At 57.4% G+C, this 27954-nt stretch overlaps 4 protein-coding genes across 20 annotated transcripts; 1 reads left to right on the top strand and 3 right to left on the bottom strand.

Annotated features, from left to right (window-relative positions):
• On the top strand, positions 1–3997 carry LOC100068295 (cytochrome P450 2F2-like). 7 transcript variants are annotated; one of them, XM_070224486.1, is made up of 6 exons: positions 1–2341; positions 2529–2731; positions 2820–2961; positions 3055–3242; positions 3452–3593; positions 3676–3941. In XM_070224486.1, the coding sequence occupies exons 1-6, from the start codon at positions 2332–2334 to the stop codon at positions 3855–3857; spliced, it is 867 nt and encodes a 288-aa protein (XP_070080587.1). In that variant the 5' UTR covers positions 1–2331; the 3' UTR covers positions 3858–3941. The 7 variants fall into 7 exon arrangements, with proteins under 7 accessions (XP_070080587.1, XP_070080586.1, XP_070080582.1 ...); XM_070224485.1 differs by having other exon boundaries at positions 2206–2341; positions 2820–3242; XM_023651252.2 differs by lacking the exon at positions 1–2341 and having other exon boundaries at positions 2361–2731.
• Positions 3982–13105, bottom strand: EGLN2 (egl-9 family hypoxia inducible factor 2). Of its 4 annotated transcripts, none has more exons than XM_023649776.2 (6): positions 12971–13105; positions 10845–11917; positions 5762–5881; positions 5182–5318; positions 4883–4950; positions 3982–4604 (listed from the first exon to the last, which is right to left on the bottom strand). In XM_023649776.2, exons 2-6 carry the CDS (start codon positions 11679–11681, stop codon positions 4549–4551), a joined length of 1218 nt encoding a protein of 405 aa, XP_023505544.1. In that variant the 5' UTR covers positions 11682–11917; positions 12971–13105; the 3' UTR covers positions 3982–4548. The 4 variants fall into 4 exon arrangements, with proteins under 4 accessions (XP_023505544.1, XP_023505545.1, XP_070080579.1 ...); XM_023649777.2 differs by lacking the exon at positions 12971–13105 and adding an exon at positions 12610–12771; XM_070224478.1 differs by lacking the exon at positions 12971–13105 and adding an exon at positions 12407–12558.
• A 1476-nt stretch (positions 13106–14581) lies between these two features.
• On the bottom strand, positions 14582–23635 carry RAB4B (RAB4B, member RAS oncogene family). Of its 8 annotated transcripts, none has more exons than XR_002810694.2 (9): positions 23004–23200; positions 21708–21788; positions 21324–21438; positions 19839–19901; positions 19604–19758; positions 18534–18629; positions 18303–18433; positions 17355–17468; positions 14582–14964 (listed from the first exon to the last, which is right to left on the bottom strand). XR_002810694.2 is itself a non-coding variant. In XM_001499411.7 (8 exons), the coding sequence occupies exons 1-7, from the start codon at positions 23017–23019 to the stop codon at positions 18318–18320; spliced, it is 642 nt and encodes a 213-aa protein (XP_001499461.2). In that variant the 5' UTR covers positions 23020–23236; the 3' UTR covers positions 14582–14964; positions 18303–18317. The 8 variants fall into 8 exon arrangements, 4 of the variants coding, with proteins under 4 accessions (XP_001499461.2, XP_070080577.1, XP_070080576.1 ...); XR_011422385.1 differs by lacking the exon at positions 23004–23200 and adding an exon at positions 22598–22698; XR_011422384.1 differs by lacking the exon at positions 21708–21788 and having other exon boundaries at positions 19839–19963; positions 23004–23635.
• Positions 23636–23969: 334 nt separating this feature from the next.
• On the bottom strand, positions 23970–25234 carry MIA (MIA SH3 domain containing). The gene is given in 4 exon segments (NM_001122656.1): positions 23970–23993; positions 24322–24432; positions 24891–25024; positions 25111–25234. Coding segments are annotated over 4 exon segments (393 nt in total).
• Between the last annotated feature and the right edge of the window lie 2720 nt (positions 25235–27954).

The following is a 27954-nucleotide window of genomic DNA, read 5'->3' as shown; positions in this document are numbered from 1 at the left end:
AGGGATCACAGGCACAGGGCACAGGAGTACAGGCTAATGGGCACATCACCAGGGGTGTTTTAGAAGTGAGTTTAGGAGTCAGAAGTGTATTTAGGAGTCACAGGGACAGCGTTCAGGGGTCATGGGCCCGGAGGTGGCCAGGAGACTCAGGAATGCACACCTCCAGGCCAGGTAAGGTGGACCCAAAGGTGCCAGGGGCTCAGGACGGTACACCTGTTGGCTAGGTGTATTGACACAGAAATGCTGGTGCGTGAAAGGTGCCAAATAGGACAAGCTGAGGCAGGCACAAAAAAAGCCATGCGGAGCCAGGCCCAGGAGGATTAGGGCTGGGGACAGGGTGGAGGCGTTGGGTTGGGGAATCCAGGGAAGGAGCAGTCGAGGACGCCCACCCCTCCCACTTCCCATGTCCGCCCCTGCTCCACCCAAGACCCCAAGGGAATCAAATAGAGGCAAAGGGGCGCAGGTGTAGAGGATCGAAGGCATGTTGATCGCCGGCATCGCAACGCTGCTGTTGCTGTTCCTGCTCCTGGCGCTAGCCAGGCCGAGTTGGGGTGGGCGCGCCACTCCGATGCAGGGGGCCCTACCGCCCGGGCCCACGCCGCTCCCGCTGCTGGGAAACTTACTGCAGCTGGGGTCCGGCCGCCTGGACCACGCACTCATGGAGGTAGCCCCAACAGTGGGTGGGGGGACAGAATTCTGGATTCGTGGGAGGTGGGGCTGGAGGCTGGAACTCCTGGTTCTCTGAAAGGAGACAGAGCTGAGGGCTCGGACCCCGTGAGTCCTGAGGAAGGTTGAGGAGCCTACAGTCCTGCGTTCCGGGAAAGGAGATTTGCTGGACATCTGGTTGGGAGGGAAGAGAAGGCTGGGGTGGGAAGTCAGATCTCAAAGGAAGAGGGGCCGGAGCTGCTGGTTCACGGTGGAGTCGGTGGAGTCGCGCTGCCCCCCAACCCCCGCCCCCGGGTCCTGAGGGAGGAGGAGCCTGCAACCGGCAGTCAGGTCCAGGGGGAAGGACAGCGGAGGGGTCTGTTCTCCTGGTTCCACGCGGGAGTGGAGAGTACTGAGGGCCCAGACCCCTAGTTCTGAGACTGCTGGGGGCTGGGGACCTGGATTTCCAGATCCTGAGGGAAGAGGGAGCTGGAGGCCCGGACTCCTGGGTCTGAGGGAGGCAGGAGCTGGGGATCTGAACTCCTAGGCATGGAATGAGGGGCTGAGACGGGGACTCCTGGGTCTGTATGAAGGAGGAGGGATCTCTGGGGCGGGGCTCTGGGGTCTCGGCGGAGAAGGGGGTCAGCAGCCCCGACCGGGACCCGCTGAGCACCGGCTCCGTGTAGCTCTCTGGCCGCTGGGGCCCGGTGTTCACGGTGCGGCTGGGCCCGCGCCCTGCGGTGATACTGTGCGGCTACGCAGCGCTGCGGGACGCTTTGGTGCTGCAGGCGGATACCTTCTCCGGCCGCGGGGCCATGACAGTCTTCGAACGCTTCACACGCGGGAACGGTGAGGCTCCAGGACCCGCCACTTTGGGCGACTAAAGGGCGGGGCCCGGTAGAGAATCCCGGCTAATGAGCGCAAACTGCGAGGAGAGGGCGAGGCGGAGCTAAAGCGCAGGGCTCGAATCGGGGGGGCTGGTTCCTCGTGCAGCCAATAGAAAAGAGCCTGAGAGTGAAAGCCAAAGAGAGCAAGCGCTGGTCAGGGATGCGGACCAGCGGAGGTGGGGCCAATGTATGGGCAGGGCCGAGAAGGCTGGGGTGGCAACCAAGAGGTCTGGAAAAGAAGCAGAGCGAAGGGTTGCGAGGAAGTGGGCTCCCGGACGGAACGCTTCCGGGATGGGCGTGGCCAACTCCCCGGGCCGCCCCCTTCTCTGCCCCATCCCCAGGCATCTTGTTTTCTAATGGACAGCGCTGGCGGACGCTGCGCAATTTTGCAGTTGGAGCGCTTAAGGAGTTCGGGTTGGGTACGCGGACTGTCGAGGAGCGCGTCCTGGAGGAAACGGCTTGTCTGCTTGGCGAATTTCAAGCCCTCGCTGATGCGGCCTGGCGGGAAAGGAGAGGGGCCTGGTGTGGGTGTGATCAACGGATGAGAAGGGGACGTGGGAAGTCGCTTGGGTGGAAGGAAGCCAGTAAGCTCAAGAGCTAGCGAGGGGCTGGGCCAAGCGTTATGACCTCATCTATTCTAACTCCCAGGAGCCCCGTTCGACCCCCGGCGGCTACTAGATAATGCTGTATCTAATGTTATCTGTTTCGTGGTCTTCGGGAGCCGCTATGGCTATCAGGACCCGGAGTTCCTGAAGCTCCTGGACCTCTTCAGTGAGAACTTCCGTATCATGAGTTCCAGATGGGGCGAGGTGAGAGGACCGCCCGACCCCTCCGTCGTGTGCCCATCCTATGCCAAACCCCGAGTACACAGACCCACCTACACTGGATCATTAGAATGGGGCGATCTTAGAATCTTGGAATGTTAGAGCTCTGGAACTGATAACATCGCAGTCCTGGTCCAGTCTCACCGTATGGAAACTAGTGGTCTTGTTCAAGGTCCTATTGAGATCCCGTCCCCCGAGATGTACAACATTTTCCCCTCCATCCTGCACTGGCTCCCGGGCCCGCACCACCGAATCTTCCGAAACTTCGCGGAGCTTCGGGTCTTCATCTCCGAGCAAATCCAGCGGCACCGGCAGACGCGGCAGCCGGGGGAGCCCCGCGATTTCATTGATTGCTTTCTGGATCAGATGGATCAGGTGCACGCCCCCGCTGCCCTAAACTCCATCTATGCCTCCCACCAGCAGGCGCCTGGCACGCGGCAGCGCCCGTCTCCTCTGCCCACAGGAACAGAAGGACTCAGAGAGACATTTCCAGGAGGAGACGTTGGTGATGACGACGCACAACCTTTTCTTCGGTGGCACCGAGACCACGAGCAACACCCTGCGCTATGGGCTCCTCATTCTGCTCAAGTACCCAGAGGTGGCAGGTCTGCGAGCTGGAGGGCCAGGGATGAGGGGGCTAGGGTTGGGGCTGGCTGGGGTCCACGGCGGATGCAGCTCACAGCCTGAGCCGGCCCCAGCCAAGGTACAGGCTGAGCTAGACGCCGTGGTGGGTCGGATGCGCGCCCCAAGCCTGGAAGACCGTGGGCGCCTGCCCTACACCAACGCTGTGCTGCACGAGATCCAGCGCTTCATCAGTGTGGTGCCGCTGGGGCTGCCGCGTGCCCTCACCCCCGACACCCACCTGCATGGCCACTTCCTGCCCAAGGTACCCACCAAGCCTGGGGATTCTGTGTGTTGGCGCCGGGAGGGAGCGGCCTACCTATTAGCCGACATCTGCAGGCTTGGGCGTGCACACAGCGCTGACTGACTAGCCCTGGGAGCAAGAAGGGCGGCACTGGCTTTTAAATGGGGTCTTGGATGGATGAAGGATAGTGGCCTGCCAAGTCCCTGAGGAACTCTTGTGTATCCCTCCAGGGCACCTTCGTGATTCCTCTGCTGGTGTCCGCGCACCGGGACCCCACCCAATTCAAGGACCCAGACTCCTTCAACCCCAGGAACTTCTTGAACAATGAGGGCGAGTTCCAGAGCAATGATGCCTTCACGCCCTTTGCCCTAGGTCCGGGCCAGGCAGGGAGGGGAGCAGCCTGGACAGGCCCTGGGGCACATGGGGTTCTCACTCCACATCCCTGTGTCCCCAGGAAAGCGGATGTGCCTGGGCGCAGGCCTGGCCCGATCAGAGATCTTCCTCTTCTTCACTGCCATCCTGCAGCGGTTCTGCCTGCTCCCTGTGGGGAGCCCCACCAACCTCGACCTCACCCCACAGTGCACCAGCCTGGGCAACATGCCCCCAGCCTTCCAGCTCCGCCTGGTGACCCTCTGAGGTCAAGCCTGGCCACCCTCTGCACACTGGCTCTCAGACCTCCTTACCCGCCATGGTCAATAAAGGCCCCGAATGGCAGGCGAAGGGGTCTCCTCACCGAGAGTGGGAGTGGGAGGCAGGGGTGTGCAGCTCTGAGGTAAACTTTTATTTATTTCTTGGCTGACAGGACTTTCACACCCATGCTCCTCCCGGCACCTCTTATCCTGCCCAAGCAGCAGCAGCCTAGTCCAAATGGTGCCATGGCCAAAGGGGTTGGGGAGTCACTTCACATTCCAGGCTGGAGGAGTGGGGGGCTTCGGGATACTCCCCCCACAAACCTTGGCCAGCAAGAGGCCATGACTCAACCCAACCCCAAATCCTACACCTGGTGGGAGGTGGCAATGCCTCCTTCTAGCTCCCCACCCCTGGGACACAGGCCCCAGCTCCAGGAGTGGGAGCCCCCAACACTGGCCCCTGCCCAGGTCAACCCCAGGCCCCATCATGGGGCAGCAGGGGTCTCTCCTCCTCCTTGGTCCTCAGTGACAGACGGAACCCTCCACACCAGGCAGGACAGAGGCAAAGTCGGAAGCAGCAGCGGAGGCGGGGAAGGAGCAGGCACCGAGACTGGCGGGCTGCTGGCCCGGCAGCACAGGGCCTGCGCTCTCCCGAAGTCAGGGCAAGCTGTCTGTCCATGCAGCTCTGGAGCTGGCCACTAGGTGGGTGTAGTCGGCTGTGACACAGGGACTTGGACACCTTTCTGTCCTGATGCTGGGGAAGAGAGGGGGACCAGAGAGAGTGAGTCATCAGGGAAGGGACAAAGAGGCCAAGGAAAACCTGGGAAGATGGGGGAGAGGACCAGAAGAGAGGGCGCTCCTGCTGGAGGTGCAGGAGAGTGGGCTGTCTGGGGAAGGTGGGCAGAGATGAGGAAAAACAAGTGGACGATTTAATAAGAGACTGACGAGGTGGATGAGGTGGCTTGAGGCCTAGTGAGGTACATGGACTAGGAAGGACGTGAGGGAGCAGGACGCTGTTTGGGAAGCACGTACCTAGCAGATACTTGTCTTTGGCTGCTGCTCTCTCCTTGGCATCAAAATACCAGACAGTGATGGCGTACCTGGGGACCAGAGCATCCGCAGGGCGGTTACAGACCACTCTTCTTCATTCCAGGCACTGTATCCACAGTGACGCTAGAGTCCATCAACCCTTCTGAGCCTGGTTCTGTTCCTACCTAGGCTCCCTCTCAGCACTTCGTCACTCCCTAGTCACTCCCGGGGTCTAACAAGACTTTCTTGGCACGGGGGGAAGGGAGGGCACCTGGGCACAACCCCAGAAGTATAGATCGTACCTGGTGGCATAGGCTGGTTTCACCTCATGGGGGTTCCGCCGGTCAGACCAGAAAATGAGCAGGCGGTCAAAGAGGGGCTCGATGTTGGCTACCACGGGCCGGCCCTCAGGGAAGATCTGTAGCAAGCCGCCATGCACCTGAGGGCAGGCCAGAGGGTGAGACTCCTAGGAGGCTGGCTGGGCTCTCTGGAGCCTCCACCCTGCATCGCCTACCCCCAGGGAGCCCAGCAGGAGACACAGGACCCGCACACATCACACCCTCCCACCACTCAGGCTCTTAGGATGAATGACAGCCCAGAGTCCACATCACCATGGAGACAGGCAGGAAGCTACTCAAGAAGACAGAAAATGGAGGGGGGCAGGGAGGAGGGGGAAGGGGGAGCACTGGGTAGACAGCACCATTCCCTGAAGCTGTCACCACAGTCTGCTGGAGAGGAGGTGCCATTTCTCAGAAAGAGAATGCCGTGGACGGCACCGCCCCGCTGTGGGTTGAGAGGAGGAAGGGGAGAACCCTAAATGCTGAGCTGGGAGTGGAAAATGAAGTGGATACAAGCCTCCCCACGCCCACCCCCACCCCCTACCTTGATGTCCCAGTTCTGATTCAGGTAATAGATACAGGTGATGCAGCGCCCATCGCCGTGGGGATTGTCAACGTGCCTCACGTACCCCAGCCCATTGCCTGGGTAACACGCCACCATGGCCTGGCAGAGAGGGATGGAGGTGGGTCGACTGGGGTAGCCAAGGACGTTACCTGCTTTCTCACCCACCCCTGCCCCTCATCTCTCCTGACTCAAGTGCCCTGGGCTCCAAGGGCTCCAACCCCAGACCTTCTCCTTTTTCAGCCAAGCCCCCATCCACCAGAAACCTCAGCTCCTGGACCTCAATAGCCCACTCCCCCACCAACACACATGCCCAGGGCCTGGCACCCAGATGGACCTCAGTTTTTGAGGGTTTGCTTTTCTAAAGACAACCTGACCCCACCTCAGACATTTCAGTAGAATGAAGCCAATTTAAACGTCTTCTGGGGCGCAGGGATGTGCCCTCACAGCCTGCACTGCGGGTTCCGCCCTTGGCTGCAGAGTGGAATGCCCTGGGACACTGATGCCCAGGACCACCTTGGCGGTTGGTCTAGGGTGGAGCCTGAAATTTTTCCAGGTTCCCCAGGTCATTCTAACATGCAGCAGTGCTGAGAACCACTGCCCTTAACTACCAAGAATCCCCACTAAATAAATTCTGCCTCCTAAGCAAGTGAACAGGTACCAAAACCTAGAGTGTGGTTAATCTGAGATCTAATCCCAACTCTAGCCCTGGACAGTCCCATCAGCGGCACGGACCTCAACTGCCTCCTCTGTAAAATGGGGCTAAAAACACCTGCTCTGTGGACAGCTGTAGCATTAGCCCCTCTGACAACATAACCCACAGGTCTCACAGTACTCATTCCAGGTCCTGGCTCCTGTGGTTACAGATATGGTCACGGGGTTCTCGCCTCCTCTCCCTGATGGCGGCCCTGGCCCTGGCCCTGCCAGCCCTGCCCACACTGAGGCCTGGGCCCAGTGACTCCAGGTCCGTTTCGCATCAGGGAGCCGAGGGAAAGGTGGATGTGGTGTGAGGGAAAGGGCCCAGGCGTTCCTACAGACCTAACTCCCGGGGTCAAGTCTCAGTCCTGCCACATGAGCTGTGATGTCAGGCAGGCGACTTCACTCCCCTGTCTCAGTTCCTCACCCATGAAATGGAGCCGACAGGTACTTCACAGTTGTGGGAACTGAGCAAGATAAAAATTTCTGGAAAGGCACCCAGCATGGTGCCTGCCACATGATGGAGAGCCAAGCACAGGCTGAAATAACATTTTAAAAAAAAGGCCCTGTCCTACCCTGGGCCCAAAGCCACTGGGAGGACTGGATGAGACAAAGAGGGAAGCACCCGCATGAAGACCCTCCCGCTCCTCCCCAGCTGGGGACCATCTGTCTTGACCCCTTGACCCACACTGATGCCAGTCCAGGCTCTGCTGGCTGCTGCTCCCCTCTAATGCTCAGCTACACCTGTGGCCCGCAGCCTGGCAAGACAGCCCTGAGATAAATATTCCCAATCAAAATGATCAGCATCTGCTCCCAAATAGGCTTGCCTGGCACTCTGCGGAGGCCAGCTGACTCGGCCCCTCGGCCTCCTCCCAACACGGTATTCCCAGGGCTCACCCCAGCGTGGACAGCACACCACTCTGCATTAAACATGTGCACTCGACCCTCCACGGAACCTACCCTGGGAAAGGAGGCCAGGAGGGCTGCCACCAGGTAACGCCACCCAGCAGTGGAGAGCCACACTCCTCTCTGGCAGCACCAGGGCAAGACCCTGGCCCCCACCCTCCCAGTCCCGAAGAACCTTCTCTGCACTGCTCACTCCCTAAGGATGGGTCAGCCTCTGAGTAAGCACCTCAACAGGAGGAAAGACCGTGGCTGTGGGCCAGGGTGGGGGTCTGGAATCAGTGAGGCCTTGGTTAGGGACGGGCAAGCCCTCCCCAGTTGGAATCCAAGCAGAGATTCTGCTAGTTCTGCACAAGGACGGGGTGGGGAAAGGGTCCAGCGCTGCAACCTCTTCCCCCAAAATCTATCCCCACACAGCAGCCAGAGACCCTTTGCCCCAGCTCTCCATTGCTCCAATTCCTCAAGTTCCCCACTGCATCCCAAGAAAATACAAATTCCCAACCACAGCCTCCAAAGCCACCAACCTCATCTACTATCCCCATCACTCTGCTCCAGCCTTGAGGGCCTCCTGACTGCTCTCTGACCAGGCCAAGGCCATCCCCAAGCTTCTGCACCTGCCTGGAACTCTTCCCCTGGTCCTCCTGGTTATTCAGGTCTCAGGTCAAGGGGCACCTTGAGTACTCTGGCTGAAGGCACTTGGACTGATTTTCTACTCCACCTCCTCAATGTGAAATGAGCACAGGGACTTGTTTACCTAGTATTGGCCCTACAGGCGGTCCCATGCAATCCCCTGGGGCCAGGCCTGTCACCTTGGTGCCCAGGTGGCAGCTGCTGACTGCAAGCACTCCTCTGGGTCTCAGGGCCTCTGTTCCATCCTGCCCTGTGCACCCTCACACAGGGTCTCCCACCACACAGGGAGGGACACCCATGGAATGGGACTCATGCATGAAAGCTGGGCACAGAAACAAGCCCTTTAAGGCCCCATCCTTCCTCCTACATACACACACCCTGAGGCGGGGAGCATCCTCTGGCCCCAGAGAGGCATCTACTTCCTGCCCCAACATGGGAAAGGGACAACAAGCAGAGTGACATGGAAACTTGCTCTTCATCCCGCCATCTCAGGGAAGGGGCAGCTGGGATCAGACCCAGGAGACTAAAGAGTTAAAGGCTATTCGGTGACAAGGTGCCAAGAGCCCCATCACACACACAGCCCCAAGTCAGGAGACTGAGCCAATGACAGCAAGCTCCACCTCCACACTCCTCTTAAAAGGGCAAACCAAGCCAGCGAGACCCTCCCTGGGGTCCCCTATGGTAGTCCTTGACACCAGTGGGAGTCAACTCTTTCCCAGCTGCACGTCAACTGAGCAGAGGGACTAGGGAAAGGAGGGAAGACAGGACAACACAGGAGCTCCATTCAGGCTGGGGCCGACCCTAGCCACACTGGGGATCTGTGCCCCACCACCACTGTGGCCACCCACCTCAACGGCCCCCAGTCTTACTTCAGAGCCTGGGGAGGGAGCCCAGACGGCACTCTGTGAAGGTGGGGAAGCCTGGAGCTGCTGTCTCAGCAGGGCAGTGGAGGGTCTGTGAGGAACTCCAGGGACTGGGTTGGCTCCTCCCCGCCCTTCTCAGTCCAGCCTGGCTTGTTCTCACCTCGCAGGGCAATAAGAGTCACCCAGGGCTAAAAAGGTCCCAATACTCCCCCTATCCTAGCCAGGGCCCCATTCCAAGCACATCGAAGGCACCAAAGGGGAAGAGATCTGCTCCTTCTACTCTCCCCTTCCTCCCCTCCCCTCCTAATACGGCCACAGCCTAGCTAGGGACTTAACCTGGTTTCCCTGTCCTGTGGATGAGCACCCTGAGCCTCAGAGACATGGCCTGCCCTGGGCCACTCAGCTCTTGTAGTCTCCCCCCAACCTCCCTCCTGTGAGGACAGGTGACCCTAGGGTGAAGGTGCTCAGCACCTGTGGCCAAGGAAACTCCCACTGATTTCTCCCGCCTGTGCAGGAGCCGAGCCCAGGGAAGGGCCACCTCCAGCTCCCCAGCTATCAAGTGCTGCGAGCGAGAGGGAAGTAGGCCAAGTTCTAGCTGAGGTGGGGAGGACCCTGGCCTCAGCTGGGGGGAGCCCTGGTCCCTAGCCAGCTCCAGCCCGAAAGGGAAGCTGCACAGAGACAAAACCTGAAATGGAATCTGAGGGAGGAGGGAGGGGACATCAGAAGCACAACCTCATGCCCACAGGGCAGATGGCAGCCTGTGCCATCAGCCAGGCATCACTGGCGTGCAGTGGGCACACCTGTATGGCCTTGTCCCAATGACACCAAGGCTTGGACTCAAGGCCAGGACCCTCACACCCGTCAACGAAGAGAATTATCATGTCAGCAGGCGGGAAAGGCCCTGTGGACTATTGTCTTGTGCAGGGTTCCTGACCCCAGGTTCTTGAATGGGCAGCTGGAGGCCCAGGAGGCCCTGACAAGTGCACATAAACTCTAATCAAATGAGGTTTGCTTAAGAGAGGATCTGTGGGTTTTGGCAGATTCTCAAAAAGACCCAGATTCCAAAAAAAGATTAATTACTACTACTATAAAGTAAAAATAAGGGACCAAGAAGAGACACGAAGGCACAGGATCAAGGAAACAGACCAGCTCTGGACAGGAATGAAGTGATGGGCAGACAGGACAGAAAGGATGGAGGACAGAGACTAGGACAGGGAGGGGGAAGACGGAGACAGGACCTTCACCTGGACAGGTACACAGTCGCCCAGTGCAACCCCTAGAAAGCTGTCCTTGATGCAAGTGGCAGAGTATGGCACAATACAGTCCAGCACCAGGCACGGCAGGCAGCGCCTCCTCCCTCAGCCTGGCACTGGCCTCACCACTACCACCCTCCCCCAACCGTCTCCTGGTTCTCCTGCCTGGAAGACAGAATGGACAGACCAGAGACAGATGGCAGACAGGATGGACTAGACGGACAGGCCAGCACAAAGGGACAGATGAAGGGACAGGTGAACAACGAAGGATCAAGACAGGGACAGATAGGTGCAGATGACCAGAGCAGAAACGTGGGCCTGTCTACAAGGACCATTCTAGGTCTGGGGCCCATGAACTGCCATCAGGGAGCTGTGAACCCAGCAGGGCTCACACAGTTGTGGGGCTATGAATGTCGGCACCTTTTCTCAGGTTCTTCAAGATGAACCCTGGCAAAGTCAAGAACCACTGTTCCTACACGCCAAACCCCTGGTTTACAGGTGCACAAACTCAGGGCCACAGGGAGAAAGCACACAGACCCCCCCCCCCCCAGTCCCCAAGGGGAGCGAGAGCCCAAAGCGAACCCCAACACTCCTCCATTGGAGCTGCCTAAACCATTCGTGACCCCAGAAGCCCGCCTCCAAGCCCAATGATGCTCAGAGAACTAGGCAACCAACAAATGAGTGCGGGCAGCCCCTCCACCCAAGGCCCCGCAGCCTCACCTTGGTGCGCCCGTTGATGACGTAGCCGCCCAGCCGCCCGGCGCAGTGCCGGATGACGGCGTCCACGTGGGCCATGAGGGCGCCGATGCTGCGGCAGCCCGGCTCGTGGCCCTCCACCCAGGCGATCTGGTCCCCGCGGATGCTGCGTGGCGGGATAGCCCGCTGGCTCACTAGCTGCCCGTCACGCAGGCGCCCGCCCCGCTTCAGGGCCTCCACCTCGGCCAGCACGCGGCCACCCAGCGCCGCCCCCAGGAAGCTGTCCTTGACGCAGATGCCATAGTACCGCATGCAGGGCACAATATAGTCCAGGGCCAAGCGCTCAGGGGCAGCGGGCAGCACCTCCTCCCTCGGCCCGGCGCTGGCCTCGCCATTGCCACTGCTGCAGCCCACGCCACCCTGCCCCTCCCCCTCCGCCTCCTGGTTCTCCTGCTTTGCCCAGGGCCGCTTGCTGGGTGCGGGGGCATCCCCACCATCCTCTGCCCATTTCCGTTTGGGAGCCTCAGGCCGGGCGCCCTGGGCCGCCAGTCTCTGGCACCCCTTGGTGACCAGCGCTGCAGCGCCCTCACTCTGCAGCGGCCGCAGTTCGCCGCCATCCTGCCCGCCAAAGCCCTCCCGCAGGGGGCTGGCTGTGGTGGAAGAGGCTGTGGCTCTGGGGGTCCCACTCCCCGCCGAGGCCTCACCAGGCACTCCTGGACAGTGGTAGGAGGGTAGCAAGGAACAGGGCAGGTAACTTTCCACCCCCATCCTGGCCCGGCCAGGCTCCAAGGGCTCTGACACAGAATCCAGCAACTGAGGGAGAGCTTGATTCAGGGGCTGCGGCTGGCACGGGCTGTCCATGGCAGCAGCGTCTTCATCCCCCGGGCATGGAGGGCACGGCCCGGGCCCATGGTGCCACCCTCCTCCGCCTCCTCCTCCTCCACTTGATGCAGCCGGGGGCAGGGGCGACTGGGCCTGGCGTGGGGCAGAGTGAGACAGGGCAGGCAGCAGAGGCTCTTCTCGTGCCCTGGGGGTGCTCGCTGGTCCCCAAGTCCTCTGCTGTCCCTAGGGGCTTGGGAAGGGACCCGTCAGGGTGGCTGGATGGAGAGAGAGAAAAAGAGATGTGAGACGAGTTAGAGGCAGGCCTACTTGGGGAAGGAGTGAGGGATTTAGGGGCAGTAGAAAGGAAGACTGACTTGGCTACAGAGATCCCCAGAACCTAAATCAAGTGGGGGAGAAGACTGTAGGAATTTGGGGGGGAAGTCACTGACAAGAGGCAGAGAGGGGGGCAGCTGGAGGAGTGAGGCTGGGTAGATGACCCAAAGCCAAAGGACTGCATCGGGGGCTGTGGGAGAGAGCATCCTCAGACAGACAGAAGACAGAAAACAGAAAACGGAGAGGGGGCCCGTAGTGGAAAAGAAATGCAGGAAGAGTAGGGAGCAGGAGAGCTGGAAACAAATAGACAGGGGGGGATCTGCCTGGGGGTTCCAGAGACACAGAGGAGGAATGTGGGAGGTCCACAGACGGAGGAAGCTGGGGAGACCAGAGACAAAGAGAACCGGGAGCCCAGAGACAGAAAAACAGACCGGAGAGAAGCTGGGAGGGAGGGCCTGAGACAGCCGGACACAACACGGTGGAGGGGTCGACCTGAGCGCAACGGGAGGAAGCCTGCTGGGGGCTGACACACATCCAGACGGAAGGGAGGTCCTAAGACAGACAGACAGACGGAAGGAGCCGCGGGAGGAGGGTTCACAGCGACAGAGGGAAGGGCGGGGGAGGGTTCACGCACTTCGGGGAGAAGACGGAAGAAAAAGGAGCCCCCCTCCCAACTCCCTGCAGTGCCGGGCCTGAGGCCCCCTCGGGGCGCAGCAGGCGACGGAGGCAGGGCCTCGGGACCGCCCGGACCCCGCGCCTGCTCCCCTCCCCCAGCCGGCGCGCGCTCCCAGCTCCCACCCCCAGCCCCCAAACGGCCCGCACTCGACGTGCCGGCGCGCGCTCCCTCCCCCACGCCCCACCCCCCCCTCCCCGGGGCCGCCACGCGCCGCCACGGCGTGCCGGCGCGCGCCCCCAAGCCCCGCCGGCGTCGCGCCGGCACCCCGGCTCGAACGGCGTCTGCTCCTCGCTCCCTTCCCTCCCCGCGCTCCCCTCACCGAGCCTTTTCCTCCGGCCCCGGCGCCGCCGTTTGTGCCAGCCGCCCAGCGCCGCACAGCGCGCCATACCCCGCCCCCACCGCCCGCGACGCTCCGCCCCCGCCTCGCCCGGTGGGCACGTGACCGCACCCGGGCGGAGGGACATCCGTGCGCAGGCGCGAGCGGCGCGGGGCGGGGCGAGGAAGTTCAGAACGCCCCCCTCGAGAAAGGGGAAGTGGGTCGGGCGCCGATGCGAGGTTCATTTGCATTCTTCGCTCCGCCCGCTCCGCGCGAGAGGAGGACGGCGGTTAGGAAGGGCTGGATTGGGGAGGGGGAGCTTCTGCGCCTATTATGCCAAACACGCCGGAGGGGTATGCAAATAAGGCTATTTAGAAGGGCAGGCCCACCCGCTCAGAGCCCAGACCGCTGCGGAATAATAAGTAGCCGGCTCCGGGAGTGCCGTGCACATCATCGATGTCAATTGTACGGACAGCTCCGCCCTCTTACAGCCGAAGAATAGGGATGAGGCTTTGAGAAATGTCTGCGCAGTTAGTTGGGAAATTTATGTAAATTCGCACGTCAATAAGTAATTTACGTAAGGATTTTTTATAACGGAGGAAAGAAAGTGCAGAACGTCCTTGAGGAAGGGAGAACGGACTAGAAGCGATGTGCAAACCTACCGTGACCCGCTCCGCCCTGCCCCCTCGGGACAATTGTGGGGGTCGGAATAAAGCAACCTAGGAAAGCTACATTTGCACGGCAGCCTCTAGTCTTTACTAACATTTTGGGCACAGGCCTGGGGGGACTATGCAGATTAGGTTATTTACATGCCCCGCCCCCTCCGCCATCGCCCGTGCTGAGCAGGGGCTCAGGCCTGCCGAGGAGGTGGGTTAAGGCCGACTTGAGGGTGGCCGAGCAATTGGGAATGTCCTGAGGGGGCTGCACCTGTCCCTGGCAGAGCACGTGCAGGTCTCAGCGGTTCACCTGGACACAAGGTGGTAACACACCAGTCTCGACTATGCACCTGAGTCAGGGTTGCATAAAGCCCCACGTAGCGCTCTCGGGCAGACACAGGGTTCACACAAGTATATCAAAGGAGCCAAATTCACACCAAAACGCATGCAGACCTCAGGGGCATACGTTTCACAGTCACGTACGCAATTGTCTGACACCGCCTCAGACTTTCAGGAATTTTCAGGAATGTGCCGTGCGTGGGTGTCGCCCACCAGGCACCAGCCGCAGCTCACTAACAGGCCAGAATTCTCATTTCCTGGCCTTGGGGTCCCAACACCACCAGCCTCGAGGATACAATCACCAAGGACACAGAGTAGTCACAAGCAACAATGTCACACACACAAGCAGCACATTCCTACAGATCTCTTCACACACATCACAAACATAAGGACATCAGTGTTACATATGTGGGCCTCCAGCATGCATTGCCACAAAATGTGCACACAGTGCCGATTCCCTCCACAACAGACACCTGAGTCATGGAGTCATGGTGTACCCCCACACTACTACCAACCCAAAAACATGGACCCCAAACACCCTGACACATGAGTCTTCCATCAGGGACCTCTTCTGTCTCTCCTCCCTCCCCACCACCCCAAAATGATGGAGGCCAAGACACAGGTGTAAACAATGCTTTATGGGGGCGGGGTGGGGACGGGACAGGCCTCCAGGTAATAAATAACACGTACTCGCAATGGCAGGACCAGGCAGGGAGCTGGGGCCAAATGGCCCTGGTCTCAGGCTTTGGGAACTCTTCGAGTATGGCTGGGGTTTCAGGGGGAACAGGGGTTAGCCAAGACAGATGAAGCAGCAGCAGGTACGGATTCCCCCTTCCCCCGTGGCTCAGTCTTGCCCCTCAGCCAGGCCCCACCAGGCCAGGGAAGGGGGACAGGTGGCGGGGCAGCTTCTCCGGGGCCAGGACAGGTGAGGGGCTTGGCCTCCTGGGGCCTGGGACTGGGCCCCAGCCGGAAGGGCAGGGCTGGTCCTGGAGAACAGGTGAGCTGAAAGAAAAGTGTGTGGTGAACTTGAGGGATCCTGGCTCTGTCCAGCTGGTGTCTCTGTCTCGTTTCTGGGTATCTTCCTGCCCTCCTATCTGTGTCTGTCTGTCCATACCTATCTCTTTCTCCCAAAGTTTCTACATGGTCTGTCTGTCTGACTTTGTTTCTCGTCTGCAGGTAATTCGGGCTCTCTCTCGGAGTGTGCCAGCCCTGGTTAAGATTGAGTGTTTTCACTGCTGCTGCGGCCCAGGTCACCCAGGTTCCCCAGTCTGTCAGGTTGTTACACTGTGGCAGCTGCAAGCTGCTGGGATGCATGTCACCAGTATTTCCAATACCAGCAGGGTCCCCTATGGTGGACAGGTTTCAGCGGATCTTCCAGACTAAGACAGACTAGGAAAAAGGACATGGCCACCCTCTGGAAAAACTGGCCATGAAAACCCTACGAACAGCAGCGGAGCATTGTCTGATAGAGCACCAGAAGGTGAGAGGATGGCGCAAAAAGACCAGGCAGGGTTCCACTCTGCTGGACACAGGCTCGCCAGGAGTCGGAATCAACTCCAGGGCACTAACAACTCTGAGGGTTCTTGCATCTCCTGTTTCTCTGCCTCAGAGAGCTGTCTCCTTGAGTCTGTAGAAGGGCATCTCAATGTCTACATTTTCTATCTCTACGTCCTTCTATGTTCCAGGACCACCCTGGCTCTACATCCCGTTCCAGTGTTTTCCAAAATGCGGAGACTCATTTAGTTAGCGGTTCTTGATTTGGCTGCAGATAGCGTTACCTGCGAGCTTCTAGAAATCCCGAAACCACTTCAGAATCTCTGGGGTGAGGCCCGGGCTACAGCAGCCATTAAGGCTCTCCGGGTGATTCCAATGTGCAGCACATGAATGGGCTGGGAAATCAGTTTGGTGGGCCTGGACCGATTTTTTTATTGAAATGGAATAAAATAGAATAGAAAATATCAGAGCGCATCATATGTAATAAGAATATACTGGTCCATAGAGACAGAAAGCAAATTGGTGGGTGCCCAGAGCCTGGGTGGGATGGGGAGAGACTGCTGAGTGGGTGAGGGGTTTCCTTTCAGGGTGATGAAAATGTTGTGGAACTAGACAGAGGCAGTGGTTGCACAAGTTGTTGCACAAGTGAACGGCACGCTTTAAAAGGCCTAAATTTATGTTATGTGAATTACACATCCATTTTTTTAAAAAAACAGATTGGTGCTAGGAAACATGTGTTTCAGTTTTCTATTTGTGTGTAACTATGTTAGGTCAACAGAGAAAATATATTTCCTCCTGCAGATCGCAGTCAACAAAGTTTGAAAGAGCACTGTCTTAGGACATTGGATTCACTGAGGCCAATTCTGAAACAGATATACTAAGCCCTGACGTGAACAGTACACACCCACCCACTTCTGCACAGCCCAGAGGCTTTCCAATGGGGAGTGAGAAGAAAAATAACAAGTAGCCCTCCATCTACCAAGTCTTTACTAAGTGTCTGGCTCTGTTCTAAGCACTTTATGTGAACTAACTTAATCTTCTGAACACCCACCTGAGGGACGAACTATTATTAGCCCCATTTGACAGATGAGGAAACCAAGGCCCAGAGAGGTTAAGTAATTTGCCCAGAGTCACTCTGGCACCAGGTGAGAGAGCCGGAGTGTAACGCAGGCGGCCTGGCTCTGGAGCCTGGTCTAGCACCCCCTTCCCTTCTCAGATGGGGAAGACAAACGCCATACAGATAACAATGATCAAGTGTACAGAGCTGGATGCTTTCAAAAAGGAAAGGGCACTTGGGGGACCACCCAGCAAGAGGGAGTAACCCCAGCTGGGAAGCCCTTAAAGGTTTCCTGCTGCAGGAAGAGTCATTTGAGCAGAGAGCAGATGATGAGTGGCAGTTGGCGGGAGAAAGGAGGCAGGCGGAGGGGTGCGCCAGGCCGAGGCCCAGCGGACACAAAGGCCTGGAGGGAAGAGAGAGCGCTGCTGAAGCACTCACCCTTGACTCCTCTCTCTCAAATTCCAGATCCATTCCATCAGGAAACCACGGTGGCTCTGCCTTCGGAGTATGTCCAAAGGCTAACCACTTTCCCCACCGCCACCCTGGAGCAGCCGATGGCTGGGAGGAGGGTGGGCAGGAAGCACAGAGGGGAGAATTGGGAAGATATACACACCCCCGGAGAGGTGGGGAGAGGTGGGAGTTGGGGCAGGGGAGTTCGGCAGTGGCCAGTCCCTGCAGGGGGTCAAACACCAGGCTCAGGAGCCTTAGCTGTGTCCCCTGGGCCCCGGGAACCATGGATGGTCCAAACGGGGAGGACAGGATGAGATCTGTGCTTTAGGAAGACCTGGTGGCTACATCAAGAGGGGACAGGACTGGAGACAGAGGCCAGAAGGATACAAACCTATCCACTTCTCAGTCCCTCCTCTGCCCCCGGCCTGGTCCTGTCCACCATCGTCTCTCATCTTGACTTTGCAGTAGCCTCTTCGCTGGTCTCCTGCCCCCCACAGTCTCTCCTCTATATGCAGTCAGAGGGACCCTGAGTCAGATCCTGTCCCTCCTCTGCTTAGAGCGCTCCTGTGGCTCCCGTCCCACCCAGGGTATAAGCCAGAGGCCTCCGCATGGTCCACAAGGCCCTAACTGATCTGCTTCCCCCAACCCAAGGCCTCATCTCCTGCTCAACTCCCCCCTCAATACATACACACCACACACACTGCACTCCAGCCATGCTGGCCTCCCTGGACTTCCTCACCCAGGCCAGGCACAACCCTACCTCAGGGCCTTTGCACCAGCTGTTCTCTCTGCCTAGAGCACCTTCCCCTAGGGACCCACATGACCCCCTCCCTCACCTCCTTCAGGTCTTTGCTCAAATGTCACCTTCCCTGTGAGTCCTTTCCTCATCATCATGTCTAACATTCCACTCCGCCCCCTCTCCTCTCTTTGCCTGGCTTTATTTTTCTCTATATTCTTATCTTTCTAACTACTATGCCATTTACTCATGTATCTTGTTTACTGTTTGTCTCCTCCCAAGAACACGTGGGCTCCACCCGGGCAGGGATTTTTGTCTGTGTTCCCAGTGCATGAACAGGACCTGGCCCTCAGTGGGCACTCAATAAACATCTGGTGAATTATGCATGGGAGGGTCAGAGATCCAGGGCAGAGAGCCGGCAGTGGGATGAGAAGGACCGGTGAGTTCCCTGTGGCCAGGAAGATAGCTCCTTTAACTCAAGTGGTCTTGCGTCTTTCTCTCATTGTTTCTCGTCATCTCTCCTGTCCCGTGTCTCTGTCTCTGCCGCATACACCCCCTTGCCAGGAGACCACCCCTGCGGTCCCTGAGTCCCCAGTATCCCACCTGGCTCCGCAGGTCTCAGCAGCCACAGGGCTGAGGGGCCACGGCCTGGGCGCTCCGAGGCTGCCGCAGCTGGCGAAGGGAGGCGTCCCCGTACTGAATGCCTGAGCCCATCCTCTCGGGGTCGAGCTCGCCTAGGGAAGAGGGCAGAGGTCAGGACTGGTCCCTCGGAGGAGACCTCGGCGCCCCACCTTCCTCTCCGACTCTTGCTGGTCAGTCAGTCGGGGGCCTCACCTGAGTCGATCTTGTTCAGGATGGTGCGAGCACACTTCAGGAAAGCCTCCTCCACGTTCTCACCGGTGAGAGCGCTGGTTTCCAGGAACATCAGCTCTGGGGGCAGACGCTCCGGAAGGTCAGGGCCTCGGGCATCCCCATCCCCCAATCCCACTCTGACCTGCTGCCCCTCAGTCTGTTCCTCAAACGCTCCTCCTTTGCCCTCACTCCTTGTCTGTGCTGTTACCCTGCCATGAATGCCGCCCTCCCCAGGTACCCACCCAGCTCTTCCTTCAGAGCTCAGCCACACATCTCCTCCTCCAGAAAGTTCTCCTTGACCTCCCAGGATGGGTCAGGTGCCTCCTTTGGGCTCCCACAGCCCCTGTGCCTCCCCCATCCCAGCTCTGACCCCTCTGGGCAGTCACTATCTGCAAATGGGCCTGGCCCCCTCCCCCACCCACTAGACTGTGAGCCTATGAGAGCTGGGCCCAGACTGTCCTTGTCACTGTGTCCCCAGCACCATCTAGAACAGGCCTAGGCGCCCTGTGACAGGGCCACACAGTAAGTTAAGAGCCAGGATTCAAACCCACATCTCTCTAACGGCAAAACCTCCTCTCCAGTTTGGAGATTACAAACTGGAGGAACATGGGCAGACGCTAAAGCCAGCAGCTGCTTGGCCAATGTGATATTTTCGAATGAGATATCCCCTAGGGCCATGGGAGTTTGCGGTCTCCACCTTATACCAGTAGCCCCCTCACTGCCTCCCCATCCTGATGGAAACCTCCTTAGCAGCCAATGTTAATCAAGCACCCACCCAGCGCAGGAGGTGCTGAGGGCTTTCCATGTACCATCTCCCTTTAACCATCATGGATAATGGGAGGCGGAAACACTGTGATACCCACTTTCCAAATGAGGAAACTGACGATCACAGTGGTCACACAGCTCGCATGTGGCAGCACTCAAATTTGAACCCAGACCTCTAAATCTCCACATTCCCCTGCTGGGCACAGCCAGAGACACAGGAGGCCCAGAGAACTGTCCCCTCCTCCAATGAGCCCCCTGCCCCTGCCGGCCCATGGCTCGGCCCTCACCGTTCTCCTGGGCAAAGCGGGAGGCCTCCAGGAAGGTGACCTCACGCTCCGGGTCCAGGTCCTTCTTGTTGCCACAGAGGATGACCACGATGTTGGGGCTGGCCAGCGTGCGGGCGTCCGTCAGCCAGGCAGCCAGCGAGTTGTAAGTCTCCCGGCTGTGGAGGAAGGAGAGAGGAGGGAGGCCGGGCAGGAGAGGGGCAGCCCCGGCCCCGCCCGGCCCGCTCCGAGCACCCACCTGGTGATGTCGTACACCAGCAGGGCTCCAGCCGCCCCTCGGTAGTAACTCCGCGTCACCGACCTGTGGGGCCAGGGGGACCCAGTCACCCCTGAGGCTGGGGTCTGCCCCGAGACTGCCCCCCTCTGCGGAGAGAGACTGGTGGTTCGGAGGCCCCCCTTCACTGCTGGCCCATCCCCCAAAACCTGGCCATGGTCTGGTCTCACTACAGTTTCTCTGTCTCTGAGGCAGTCCCTCAATGTCTCTCTCTCTAGCTGCCTGTCTGAGTCTCCCCCATCTTTGACTCTCTCTGTGTCCCCATCTTTCTGTGGCTCTTCATTGGTCTCTGTCTTTCTGTCTGTCTCTCTTATGTGTGTATGTCTTTAATTCTCTATTTCTCTGGCTCTGCCTCTCTCTGATTCTGGCTCTCTCATCCTCACCCTTGCTTTCATTCATTCATTCATTCATCATTTTCTGTCATCTCCCCTTTGCCCAGTCCTGGCCAAGTGCTATGCAACAACATTCACTTGTCCCTTTCCGGCTGTGTCTCAGGGAGGCCCCTTTCCCAGTGTGGCCGACTGTCTGTATCTCCCTGTATCACCGTCTGGGTCCCTCTGGAACTCGTGCAATCATTCCACAAGCATGTAATGAGCACTTCCTGTAAACCCAGCCCATGCCACACACCTGTCTCTGTCTGTCTCTGGGCTCCATGCACCTCATCCAGGGAATTCACACATGAGTATTAACTTAGCAGCTACTAAGGGCTGCCCAGGGAGCACACTTCTCTGTGGACTGGATTCCCTGTTTTTCTCTCCTTCTCAGTCTCTGTTTCTATGTGTCTTATTTTTCTGCAGACATGTCCTGAAGACATACTGTGCTAAGCCCTATGTATTTCTCTCTTTTTCCCCAGAACACATCCATTTCTCCATCTCTCTGGTTCCACCTGTCCCCCTTCTCCATCTCTCTCTGTCTCTGCCTCTGGTTCTCTTCTGTCTCCTAATCTCCCTTATCTTTCTCTTCTTCTCAGTCTCTGTCTCTCTTTCTCTCTCCCTCTCTGAGTGTGTGTATCTCTCTTGCAAGCTTCCCTTTCTGTTTTAGTCATTCTCTCTCAACTTCGACCCCTCGCACCCACCCCTAAACATCTCTTTCTCTCCAGGCAGGCCCCATCTCTCCCTGGGCACAAGTCTCCATCCCTCCAGCCACATGGGTCTATCTATCATAGTCTCTCCAGGGCCTGTCGGTCCCTCCCTGCCTCTCTCTTCATTTCTTTCTCAATCTCTTTTCCTCTCACTGTCTCTGTCGTCCTCTCTCCAGGAATCCGTCTCTCTCTGGCTCTATGTACCTGCTAATCAGAGTCTCTCTCCCTCTGCCTTGCCTGCCCTCTCTGTGTCTCCCTGCTCCTATCGTCTCCAAGTGACTCTGCACACCTCTCTCTCTCTCATTTTCTCTCCTCTCTCCTCCCCCTTCCTCTCCCTCTTTCTGTCCTTGGGAGCCCAGCCCACCTACCGAAATCGCTCCTGGCCAGCTGTGTCCCAAATCTGCAGCTTCACAGTCTTCCCACCCACGTTGACCACCCGGGATCCAAACTCCACGCCGATCGTGTGGTTGGAGTCCTGTTTGACTGGGAGTGGGAGGGAGAGAAGAGGCAATGCAGGAGCTCCGAGGATTCCCTGTCCTCCAAGGCCGCCTCAGCCTGTACAAACCCATTCTCATTGCTGGGGTTACTGAGGCTCAAGGAGGACCTAGCAAAGGGCATACACCAAGGCAAGAAGCAGGCAGCCAGCACTGGAGTTGGACCTATGGCCAGCCCTGCCCCTGTCCACCCCATAGTGCCCACGCCATGCCCATGCCCACGGTTCAATGCTCCCAGGACCACCCCCAGAAACTCACACTTATTCTCAATGAACTGATGAAGGAGACATGATTTGCCAGTTCCTGCACTGCCAATCACCAGGAATTTGAAGAGGAAGTCTGGGCAGATGGAGCCAAAATCAGGGAAACCCATTCGGGGAGAGAGAGAGACAGGGGAAAAGACAGAAACCAAGAGACCATCACAGTTACAGGGAGAGAAATAGACACAGGCAGAAACCGAGCAATGGATAAACAACAGTAACAGATCGTTCTTATATAGTGCTTACCATGTACCAGGCACAGTTATAAAGTGCTTTACTTACACCAACAGCTCACTTAATCCTCAGGAAAACTCTATGAGCGGGGTATACTAATAATTATCCCCATTTTCCAGATGAGGAAACTGAGGCCAGAAAGGTTAACTGACTTGCCCAAGGTCCCCCAACTAGGCAGAGCTGGGATTGGAACCCAGGTCAAATGGCTCCAGAGTCCAAAACCTTAGCTAATTATTTGGCAATCGTCTCTTGAAAGCCATTTTATCAAGGTCTACAATCTTGTCCTTGCCCCTCACGACTTCACCTCCTATTACTCTCTGCCTCAGTCACTCCACTCCAGCCTCTGTCCTTCAGTTGATTCCCTGAAAATGACAAGCTGGTTCCCATTTGCTCCCTCTGCTTTTCTCTATTTGTTGAATGAATAGAGACTCCTAAACCAGTCCTAATAGGACTCTCTGACTCCTGAACCAGTGCTCTTTCCACTGCACCCTGTCGTCGCACCTCGTATCCATCCATCCTGATTTCCCAATTCTCAGTCCCTCCCCCCTCCCTCTGCCCAAGGCCCTGACCATATTCTCAAGCTTAAGCCCCACCCCTTGCCACTAGTCCCAGCCCCTACTTCAAGGCCAACTTATCCCCAACCCCACTCCAGACCTCTCAAACCAGAGCAGTCCAGGGTCCAGAGCATCCCTTCACGCTTCCCCCTAAACCATCAAGCTCGACCCCTGCCATTCACACAGTCAGCCCCGCCCCATCCTCTCAGGCTCCGCCCGACACACTAAGGCCCACCCTTTCCCTCAAGGTCTATCTCTGATCCATCGTGACTGGCTCCCACAAATCCCGCCCCAGATCTATTTAAACCACACACCAGACCCTCAGGCTCCGCCCAAATCGATGAAACTCAGCCTTAGACCCACTAAACCCCTCCCAGCATCCACTAGGCCCTGCCCCACAATACCAGACCCCGCCCCCGGATATGTAAAGCCCCGCCCCACTGCCCACAGGCCGCATCCTCCCCCAGCTCGGACCCCAGACCCCAGCTTCGGTCCATCACCCTCACCGTAGGTCTCGGCCATGACTCGGTCGCGGCCGCTGGGGGCCACAATATGGCGCCGCGGCCGCGCCTGCTCCTCGGCTGGCAGCCGCTCCACTCCGGCTGCAGCCCGGGCTCCTTCCTACTCCCGGGGCCCGGCGCCGCCACTTCCGCCTCCACCCCCCTCCGGCGCGACCCGCTAGGGTTGCGGGATACTGGGCCACGCTCCTCCAGGGCAGGGATTGGGGGACTCGGCGTCCGGGGGGCGGGACGAAAGGCGCGGATTGGCGGTGTGAGAGGGGACGAGCCGAGAGGGGCGGGACCAAAGCGAGTGATTGGCGGAGGAAGTGGGAAGGGGCGGTGCAGAGGATGCTCCGCCGAGCAGAGAAACGGATTTGGTCAGGAGTCCGACTCCGGATTGGGTAGGAGCAGACTGGGGCGGGGATACGGATGCAAAGAAGAGGCCACGGGCAGGATTGACAGAGCCTGGAAGAGGAGAGGATTTTGAGCTGGCGAACGCGGTTTCTGACCTCAAAGGCAAGAAGAATGAAAATTGGGGGGGGATACACGCAAGTTAACCTCCGCCTCCCTTTGCAGATAATCTGCCAAGAAAACCTCTGCTCTGCGATTTGTGTCTTGCTCATGGTCTGATTGGCTCATTCCCAATCTTTCAGCTCCCTCTCATTGGCCGAGAGGACACTACCATCCCCCAATTGGGCTGTTTTCTTATTTGCTTGTATGTGATACTTAAGCTTAGGAGCCCACCTCCAGTACCCAGTGCAGCAAAGAGCTTTGAGTCTGTGAAACTCTGCCCAGCAACCACTGACGTCACCACAGTCAGTGAGTTGATTGGCTAAATGCAGGAACGCGGGGGAAACATTTCCTTTATAGAGCCCCACCACAAAGACCACAGAGACCCGCAGTTTGCACTTGGCTGATGTATTTGCATAAAGCCGGGGAGAAAAAAACAGCAAGGACGGCGGTAGGCTGAGCTCACTGGCAGTAGAAATCCCATTTCTGAAAGAGAAAGGGGAAACCGTGGGGAGAAACCCAGCGATCACACCACAAAGGATCTAGTGGTTTTAGCAAAGCCTGTGGCGGCAGGCGCCGGTTTGGCTGCACAAGTGCTATGCAAATTAGCCCAGGGCCCTCTAATCTTTGCACCTCTCAACTTCACCGGGACTTAGAAATCACTCCCCATTTTACAAATGAGAAAACTGAGGCAGGGAATTTGTCCCAGCACGCAGAACTAGGCTGCCGGGAGCCAAGGGGAGGGGCATCTTTGCCCATCATCACAACCCAAGGATCCTCCCTCCAGATCCCTGCAGGCCACCGAAACACTCACATCTGTCTTCACTTCGATTTTGCCAGGTTTCAGAGTGGACTCCTCGCGTACAATGCTACTGGGGAAATAGCCCAGGCGAGCAGCCAGGTCTCCATAGTAATCTCCCTGAACCTGGAGAAGAGGGGTTACAAGGCAGGGTCTGGGAAGATGGCAAGCTCGTTCCTGCTGAAGACCTTTGCACTCTCTCTTCTCCCTGATCTCCACATGGCTGGCTCCATCTTTATGATGGAGACTCGGGTCTCAGCTTAAAAACCCTCCCTGACCGCCGGATGTAAAGTAGTCATCTGGTCACTCTGTATTAATTCTCAGAGCAGCGCGTATCTGCTGATATTTTTGAGGACTTGTCTCCTTCCATTAGAATAAAAGGGATCATTTGCTGTTCTATCTGCAGTGTCTGGAACAGAACTTGGCCCCACAGCAGGTACCCCAAAGTAAAAGTAAAGTAGATCACAGTAGCCCCCCAAAACTATTTCAGTTCACCCCCTCGAATTTCCCCTTCAAGAGCAAAATGAGGGTGCACTCCCACCCTAGCCCCACACCCTTTCCTCTTCTGTTCTCCCAAGACTCACGCTGCCTCCCCAGAAGAGCCGCCCTCGGCCCTTCAGCTTGGAGTAGACATACACGACTTGGCCCCTGTGTATGGTCAGGAAACGGCAGTCGGGGGCCATGTAGTCCTGAAGGGCCACAGCCATGGAGATGGGGTCTGGGGAAGGAATAGAAGGGAATGACAAGACCCTCCTCACAAGATAGCAAGCCAAGCCCCCACACCCGCCACCCCCCAACTCTTACGGCTGCATTCCTCATCAGCACACAGCTTCCGATCAGCCAGTTTGGGCATGGGGCCTCCGACACTAGGCCCTGGGAAGGCAGACAGCAAGATGATGACACCGAGGAATACCGGAGACCAAGCCATCGTGGATTATGAGTGAGAGTGCAACCAAGGGGAAATGGGGTCTCCGATTTCCTCCTGCCCCACCTCTCTCCAGCAGGACAAGGAAACCTGTGTTCTGCCTCTTGTCCCCGCCCTAAAACAGTCCCAAATTTCGCCCACACCACCTAGAGGCTGCTACCCAGCCAGAACCATTTCAAGGGCAGGGTGAGGGTTGCCTGCCCAAGGAAATGCCCAGTAGGCCCAAAGCAGCCCAGGCCACTCCAAGTGACAGCCACCCCCTCAACAATCAGAGAGGCCCAGACAGGCAGGTTGACATATGCAATTCTATCTTCTCCTGAGTCTGCTTGGGTACCTGGGCCCCTCTGCTGTCCCCTCCAGGGACAGAACCACAGGAGCCGGTATGGAAAACTACCTTGGAATTTCCTGTGCTGAGGGGCAGGAGAAAAAGGCAGCCCTTTGATGGCAGGAACAGCCCCAGCTCTCAAGTACTGAAAGATTACATGTTGGGCCCGAGGCTGGAGCGATGCCCTACCAAGATCACATTTATCCTCACAAGCCACTTCCTGACCCGGTGGCCTAGGCTAAGCTAGTTCTCCTCTCAGAGCCTCATCTGTAAAATATGGATAATAAGAGTAACGGTTATTTATACAGCATTCACCATGTGTATTTTCATTAACTCACATGGATACTCTGCATCTCCTCAAGAGGAGCTATCATAACCCCAGTTTACGTGGACATGGAAGTGTAGCTTTAAGGAACTTGTCCAGGATTACAGCCAGGAAGTAGGGGGGCTAGATTTGGCCCCAGGCCCACACCCACACCACCGAGCTTGGAGTTCAGGTGTCCAAGAGAATAAGAAAGCGCTGGAGGATCTGAACTCCAGTCTCACCTCTAACCGTGAGCCTCAGAGATCCCTGCTGAACTCACTCTCCTGAGCATCCAGTTCTTTCCCCAAGCATTCTCTCACCTCTGGGACGGCAAGTCCCACCCTTTTGTAGGGGGAAGAGGATGAACACACACAGGTTTAGAGAGGGGAGGACTTCATGAGGGGCAAAGACTGGCCCTAAGCCATCCCTACATACCCAACACCCACCACCAAGTCCCACGAGAGGGTAAAACAGCTCTACTCCAATGTCACCTCCTCTGAGGGGCTTTCCTGGATCCGTCCAGTCCCTGTGTGCCAGCCCCACCACCCCATCACTCCATTAAGTCAGTTCTGTTTTTATCAGAACACAATATTTGGAATTAGCTTATCTATTTTATTCACCACTGCCTAGCTTATGCCAAGAACAGTATTTAGCACTTAACAGGTACTCAGCAAGTATTGCTGAATTTATTGAGTGCTTACTAAGTGCCTGGCAGTGGGGGGTGTGTGTTGGGGGCAGTGACAAGTACAAACAATATAGAGAGATTCCTCTTTATGCAGGAAGACAATGAAGCTCAGAGTTCCAGCATCAATTGCTTATGGGAACAGCTAAGGGGTGCCCCAGGCAGACAGCAGAAGCCAGGATCTGCTGACCACGGAACCCGTGGTTGCCCGTGTGGGGGTGAGATGGTTCCACGCGTCGTCTGCAGTAACACTGTGCCTTTTGGTGAGGCCGGCAATCCCTCTCCATTCAGTCTTTCAGATCCTACAGGACGGTGTGCACTTGGTGCCAGAAGTCTCCATCACTCCGGACACTCATGTTCCTCTTTAAGGGAGAAAGCCGAGCAGGGGCAGACTTGGGCTCACAGCCTTGGCAGAAAGAAACATCCCAAGAGAATTTAACACTATGTCTTATGTATTTAGCTTCGTGGTTAATTTTCTACTTCTGGCAAATGATCTCATTTTCCTATCTATATGGGATGAGAAAGGGTCTTAACCAATATTTTGTTTTTGAGTCAATTTAAAATTTCCCAGGTTAGGTGTGGGACAGACTGCTAAGAAAGGTCCCCCATTCGATCTGCCTTTCTTATCCATAGCTTCAGCTGGGTACGTGGCTGTCCAGCCAGAAATGACATCTCCTAGACTCCCCTGCAGCTAGGGCACAGGAGGGGAATTTGGTTCAGCCACCGGTCCGGGCCTCCTGGCCGGCAGCTGGCCAGCAAGGGAGAGCAGCTGTGCTTGAAGCGGCCACACTCTTCACCCCAGCATCCGGTCAGTAGCTTCCCACGTGTGATCAGGTCAGCTGGGGACCCCCAGCAGCAGCAGCGGCATCTTCCTCAACTCTAGCCTGCAGCTCCATCAGGTGCTGCAGACTTGAACTTGAACTTGAACTCTCAAACCCAGACTGCCACTCCTACCATCCCTGCAACGATTTCACGAGCTCCCAATTCCCTCCCTTTTTCCTGAACGACCTAGAGTGGTTTCTGCAGGACTCTTGCCACAACAGAAGGCACTTTCGTGAAGGTTAGAAAAAAGTAAAGAAAAACCTCTTCCTTAACACTATCGCATTAGCAAATTGTTGGAACTGTCTACAAAGTGAATGGTGTGCCATCAAAGGTGGCATCCTTGTGCGGCACAGAACCTGCCCAGTGTACATGGCAGCCTGGTCTCAATTTCCTGCCCTGAATGCTGATTGAGACAAAACAGAAATCTCCCGGAGTAGTAAAGGTGGCTTAAGCTTGGACAATATTACTACACCACTCCGTGTGTCACCAAGGCTGTAACCCCCAATGTGCCGGGAGGTCCAAATACCCAGAATATTCTGATGTGCAGGGAAGGGAAACAGAGAAGACAAGAAAATAAAAACAACAAATGG

This window comes from Equus caballus, chromosome 10, assembly GCF_041296265.1.
Source record: "Equus caballus isolate H_3958 breed thoroughbred chromosome 10, TB-T2T, whole genome shotgun sequence".
Lineage (NCBI taxonomy): Eukaryota > Metazoa > Chordata > Mammalia > Perissodactyla > Equidae > Equus > Equus caballus.
Note: the sequence above shows the minus strand (reverse complement) of the source record. Positions and strands in the feature narration are given on the sequence as shown.

What these genes read in the sequence shown, in the direction of transcription:
- LOC100068295 (XM_070224480.1), top strand. Translation starts at nt 2,504, where the DNA reads ATGGAAACTAGTGGTCTTGTTCAAGGTCCTATTGAGATCCCGTCCCCC. An exon ending in TTCTGGATCAGATGGATCAG is followed by an intron (nt 2,732 to 2,819) that starts GTGCACGCCCCC and finishes CTCTGCCCACAG; the next exon opens with GAACAGAAGGACTCAGAGAG. An exon ending in ATGGCCACTTCCTGCCCAAG is followed by an intron (nt 3,243 to 3,451) that starts GTACCCACCAAG and finishes GTATCCCTCCAG; the next exon opens with GGCACCTTCGTGATTCCTCT.
- EGLN2 (XM_023649776.2), bottom strand. Translation starts at nt 11,681, where the DNA reads ATGGACAGCCCGTGCCAGCCGCAGCCCCTGAATCAAGCTCTCCCTCAG. An exon ending in AAACCAGCCTATGCCACCAG is followed by an intron (nt 4,951 to 5,181) that starts GTACGATCTATA and finishes TCTGGTCCCCAG; the next exon opens with GTACGCCATCACTGTCTGGT. An exon ending in CAAAGACAAGTATCTGCTAG is followed by an intron (nt 4,605 to 4,882) that starts GTACGTGCTTCC and finishes TCTCTTCCCCAG; the next exon opens with CATCAGGACAGAAAGGTGTC.
- RAB4B (XM_070224475.1), bottom strand. Translation starts at nt 23,620, where the DNA reads ATGAGCAAGACACAAATCGCAGAGCAGAGGTTTTCTTGGCAGATTATC. An exon ending in CTGGTGTACGACATCACCAG is followed by an intron (nt 19,759 to 19,838) that starts GTGGGTGCTCGG and finishes CTTCCTCCACAG; the next exon opens with CCGGGAGACTTACAACTCGC. An exon ending in CCTGAACAAGATCGACTCAG is followed by an intron (nt 18,434 to 18,533) that starts GTGAGGCCCCCG and finishes CCTCTTCCCTAG; the next exon opens with GCGAGCTCGACCCCGAGAGG.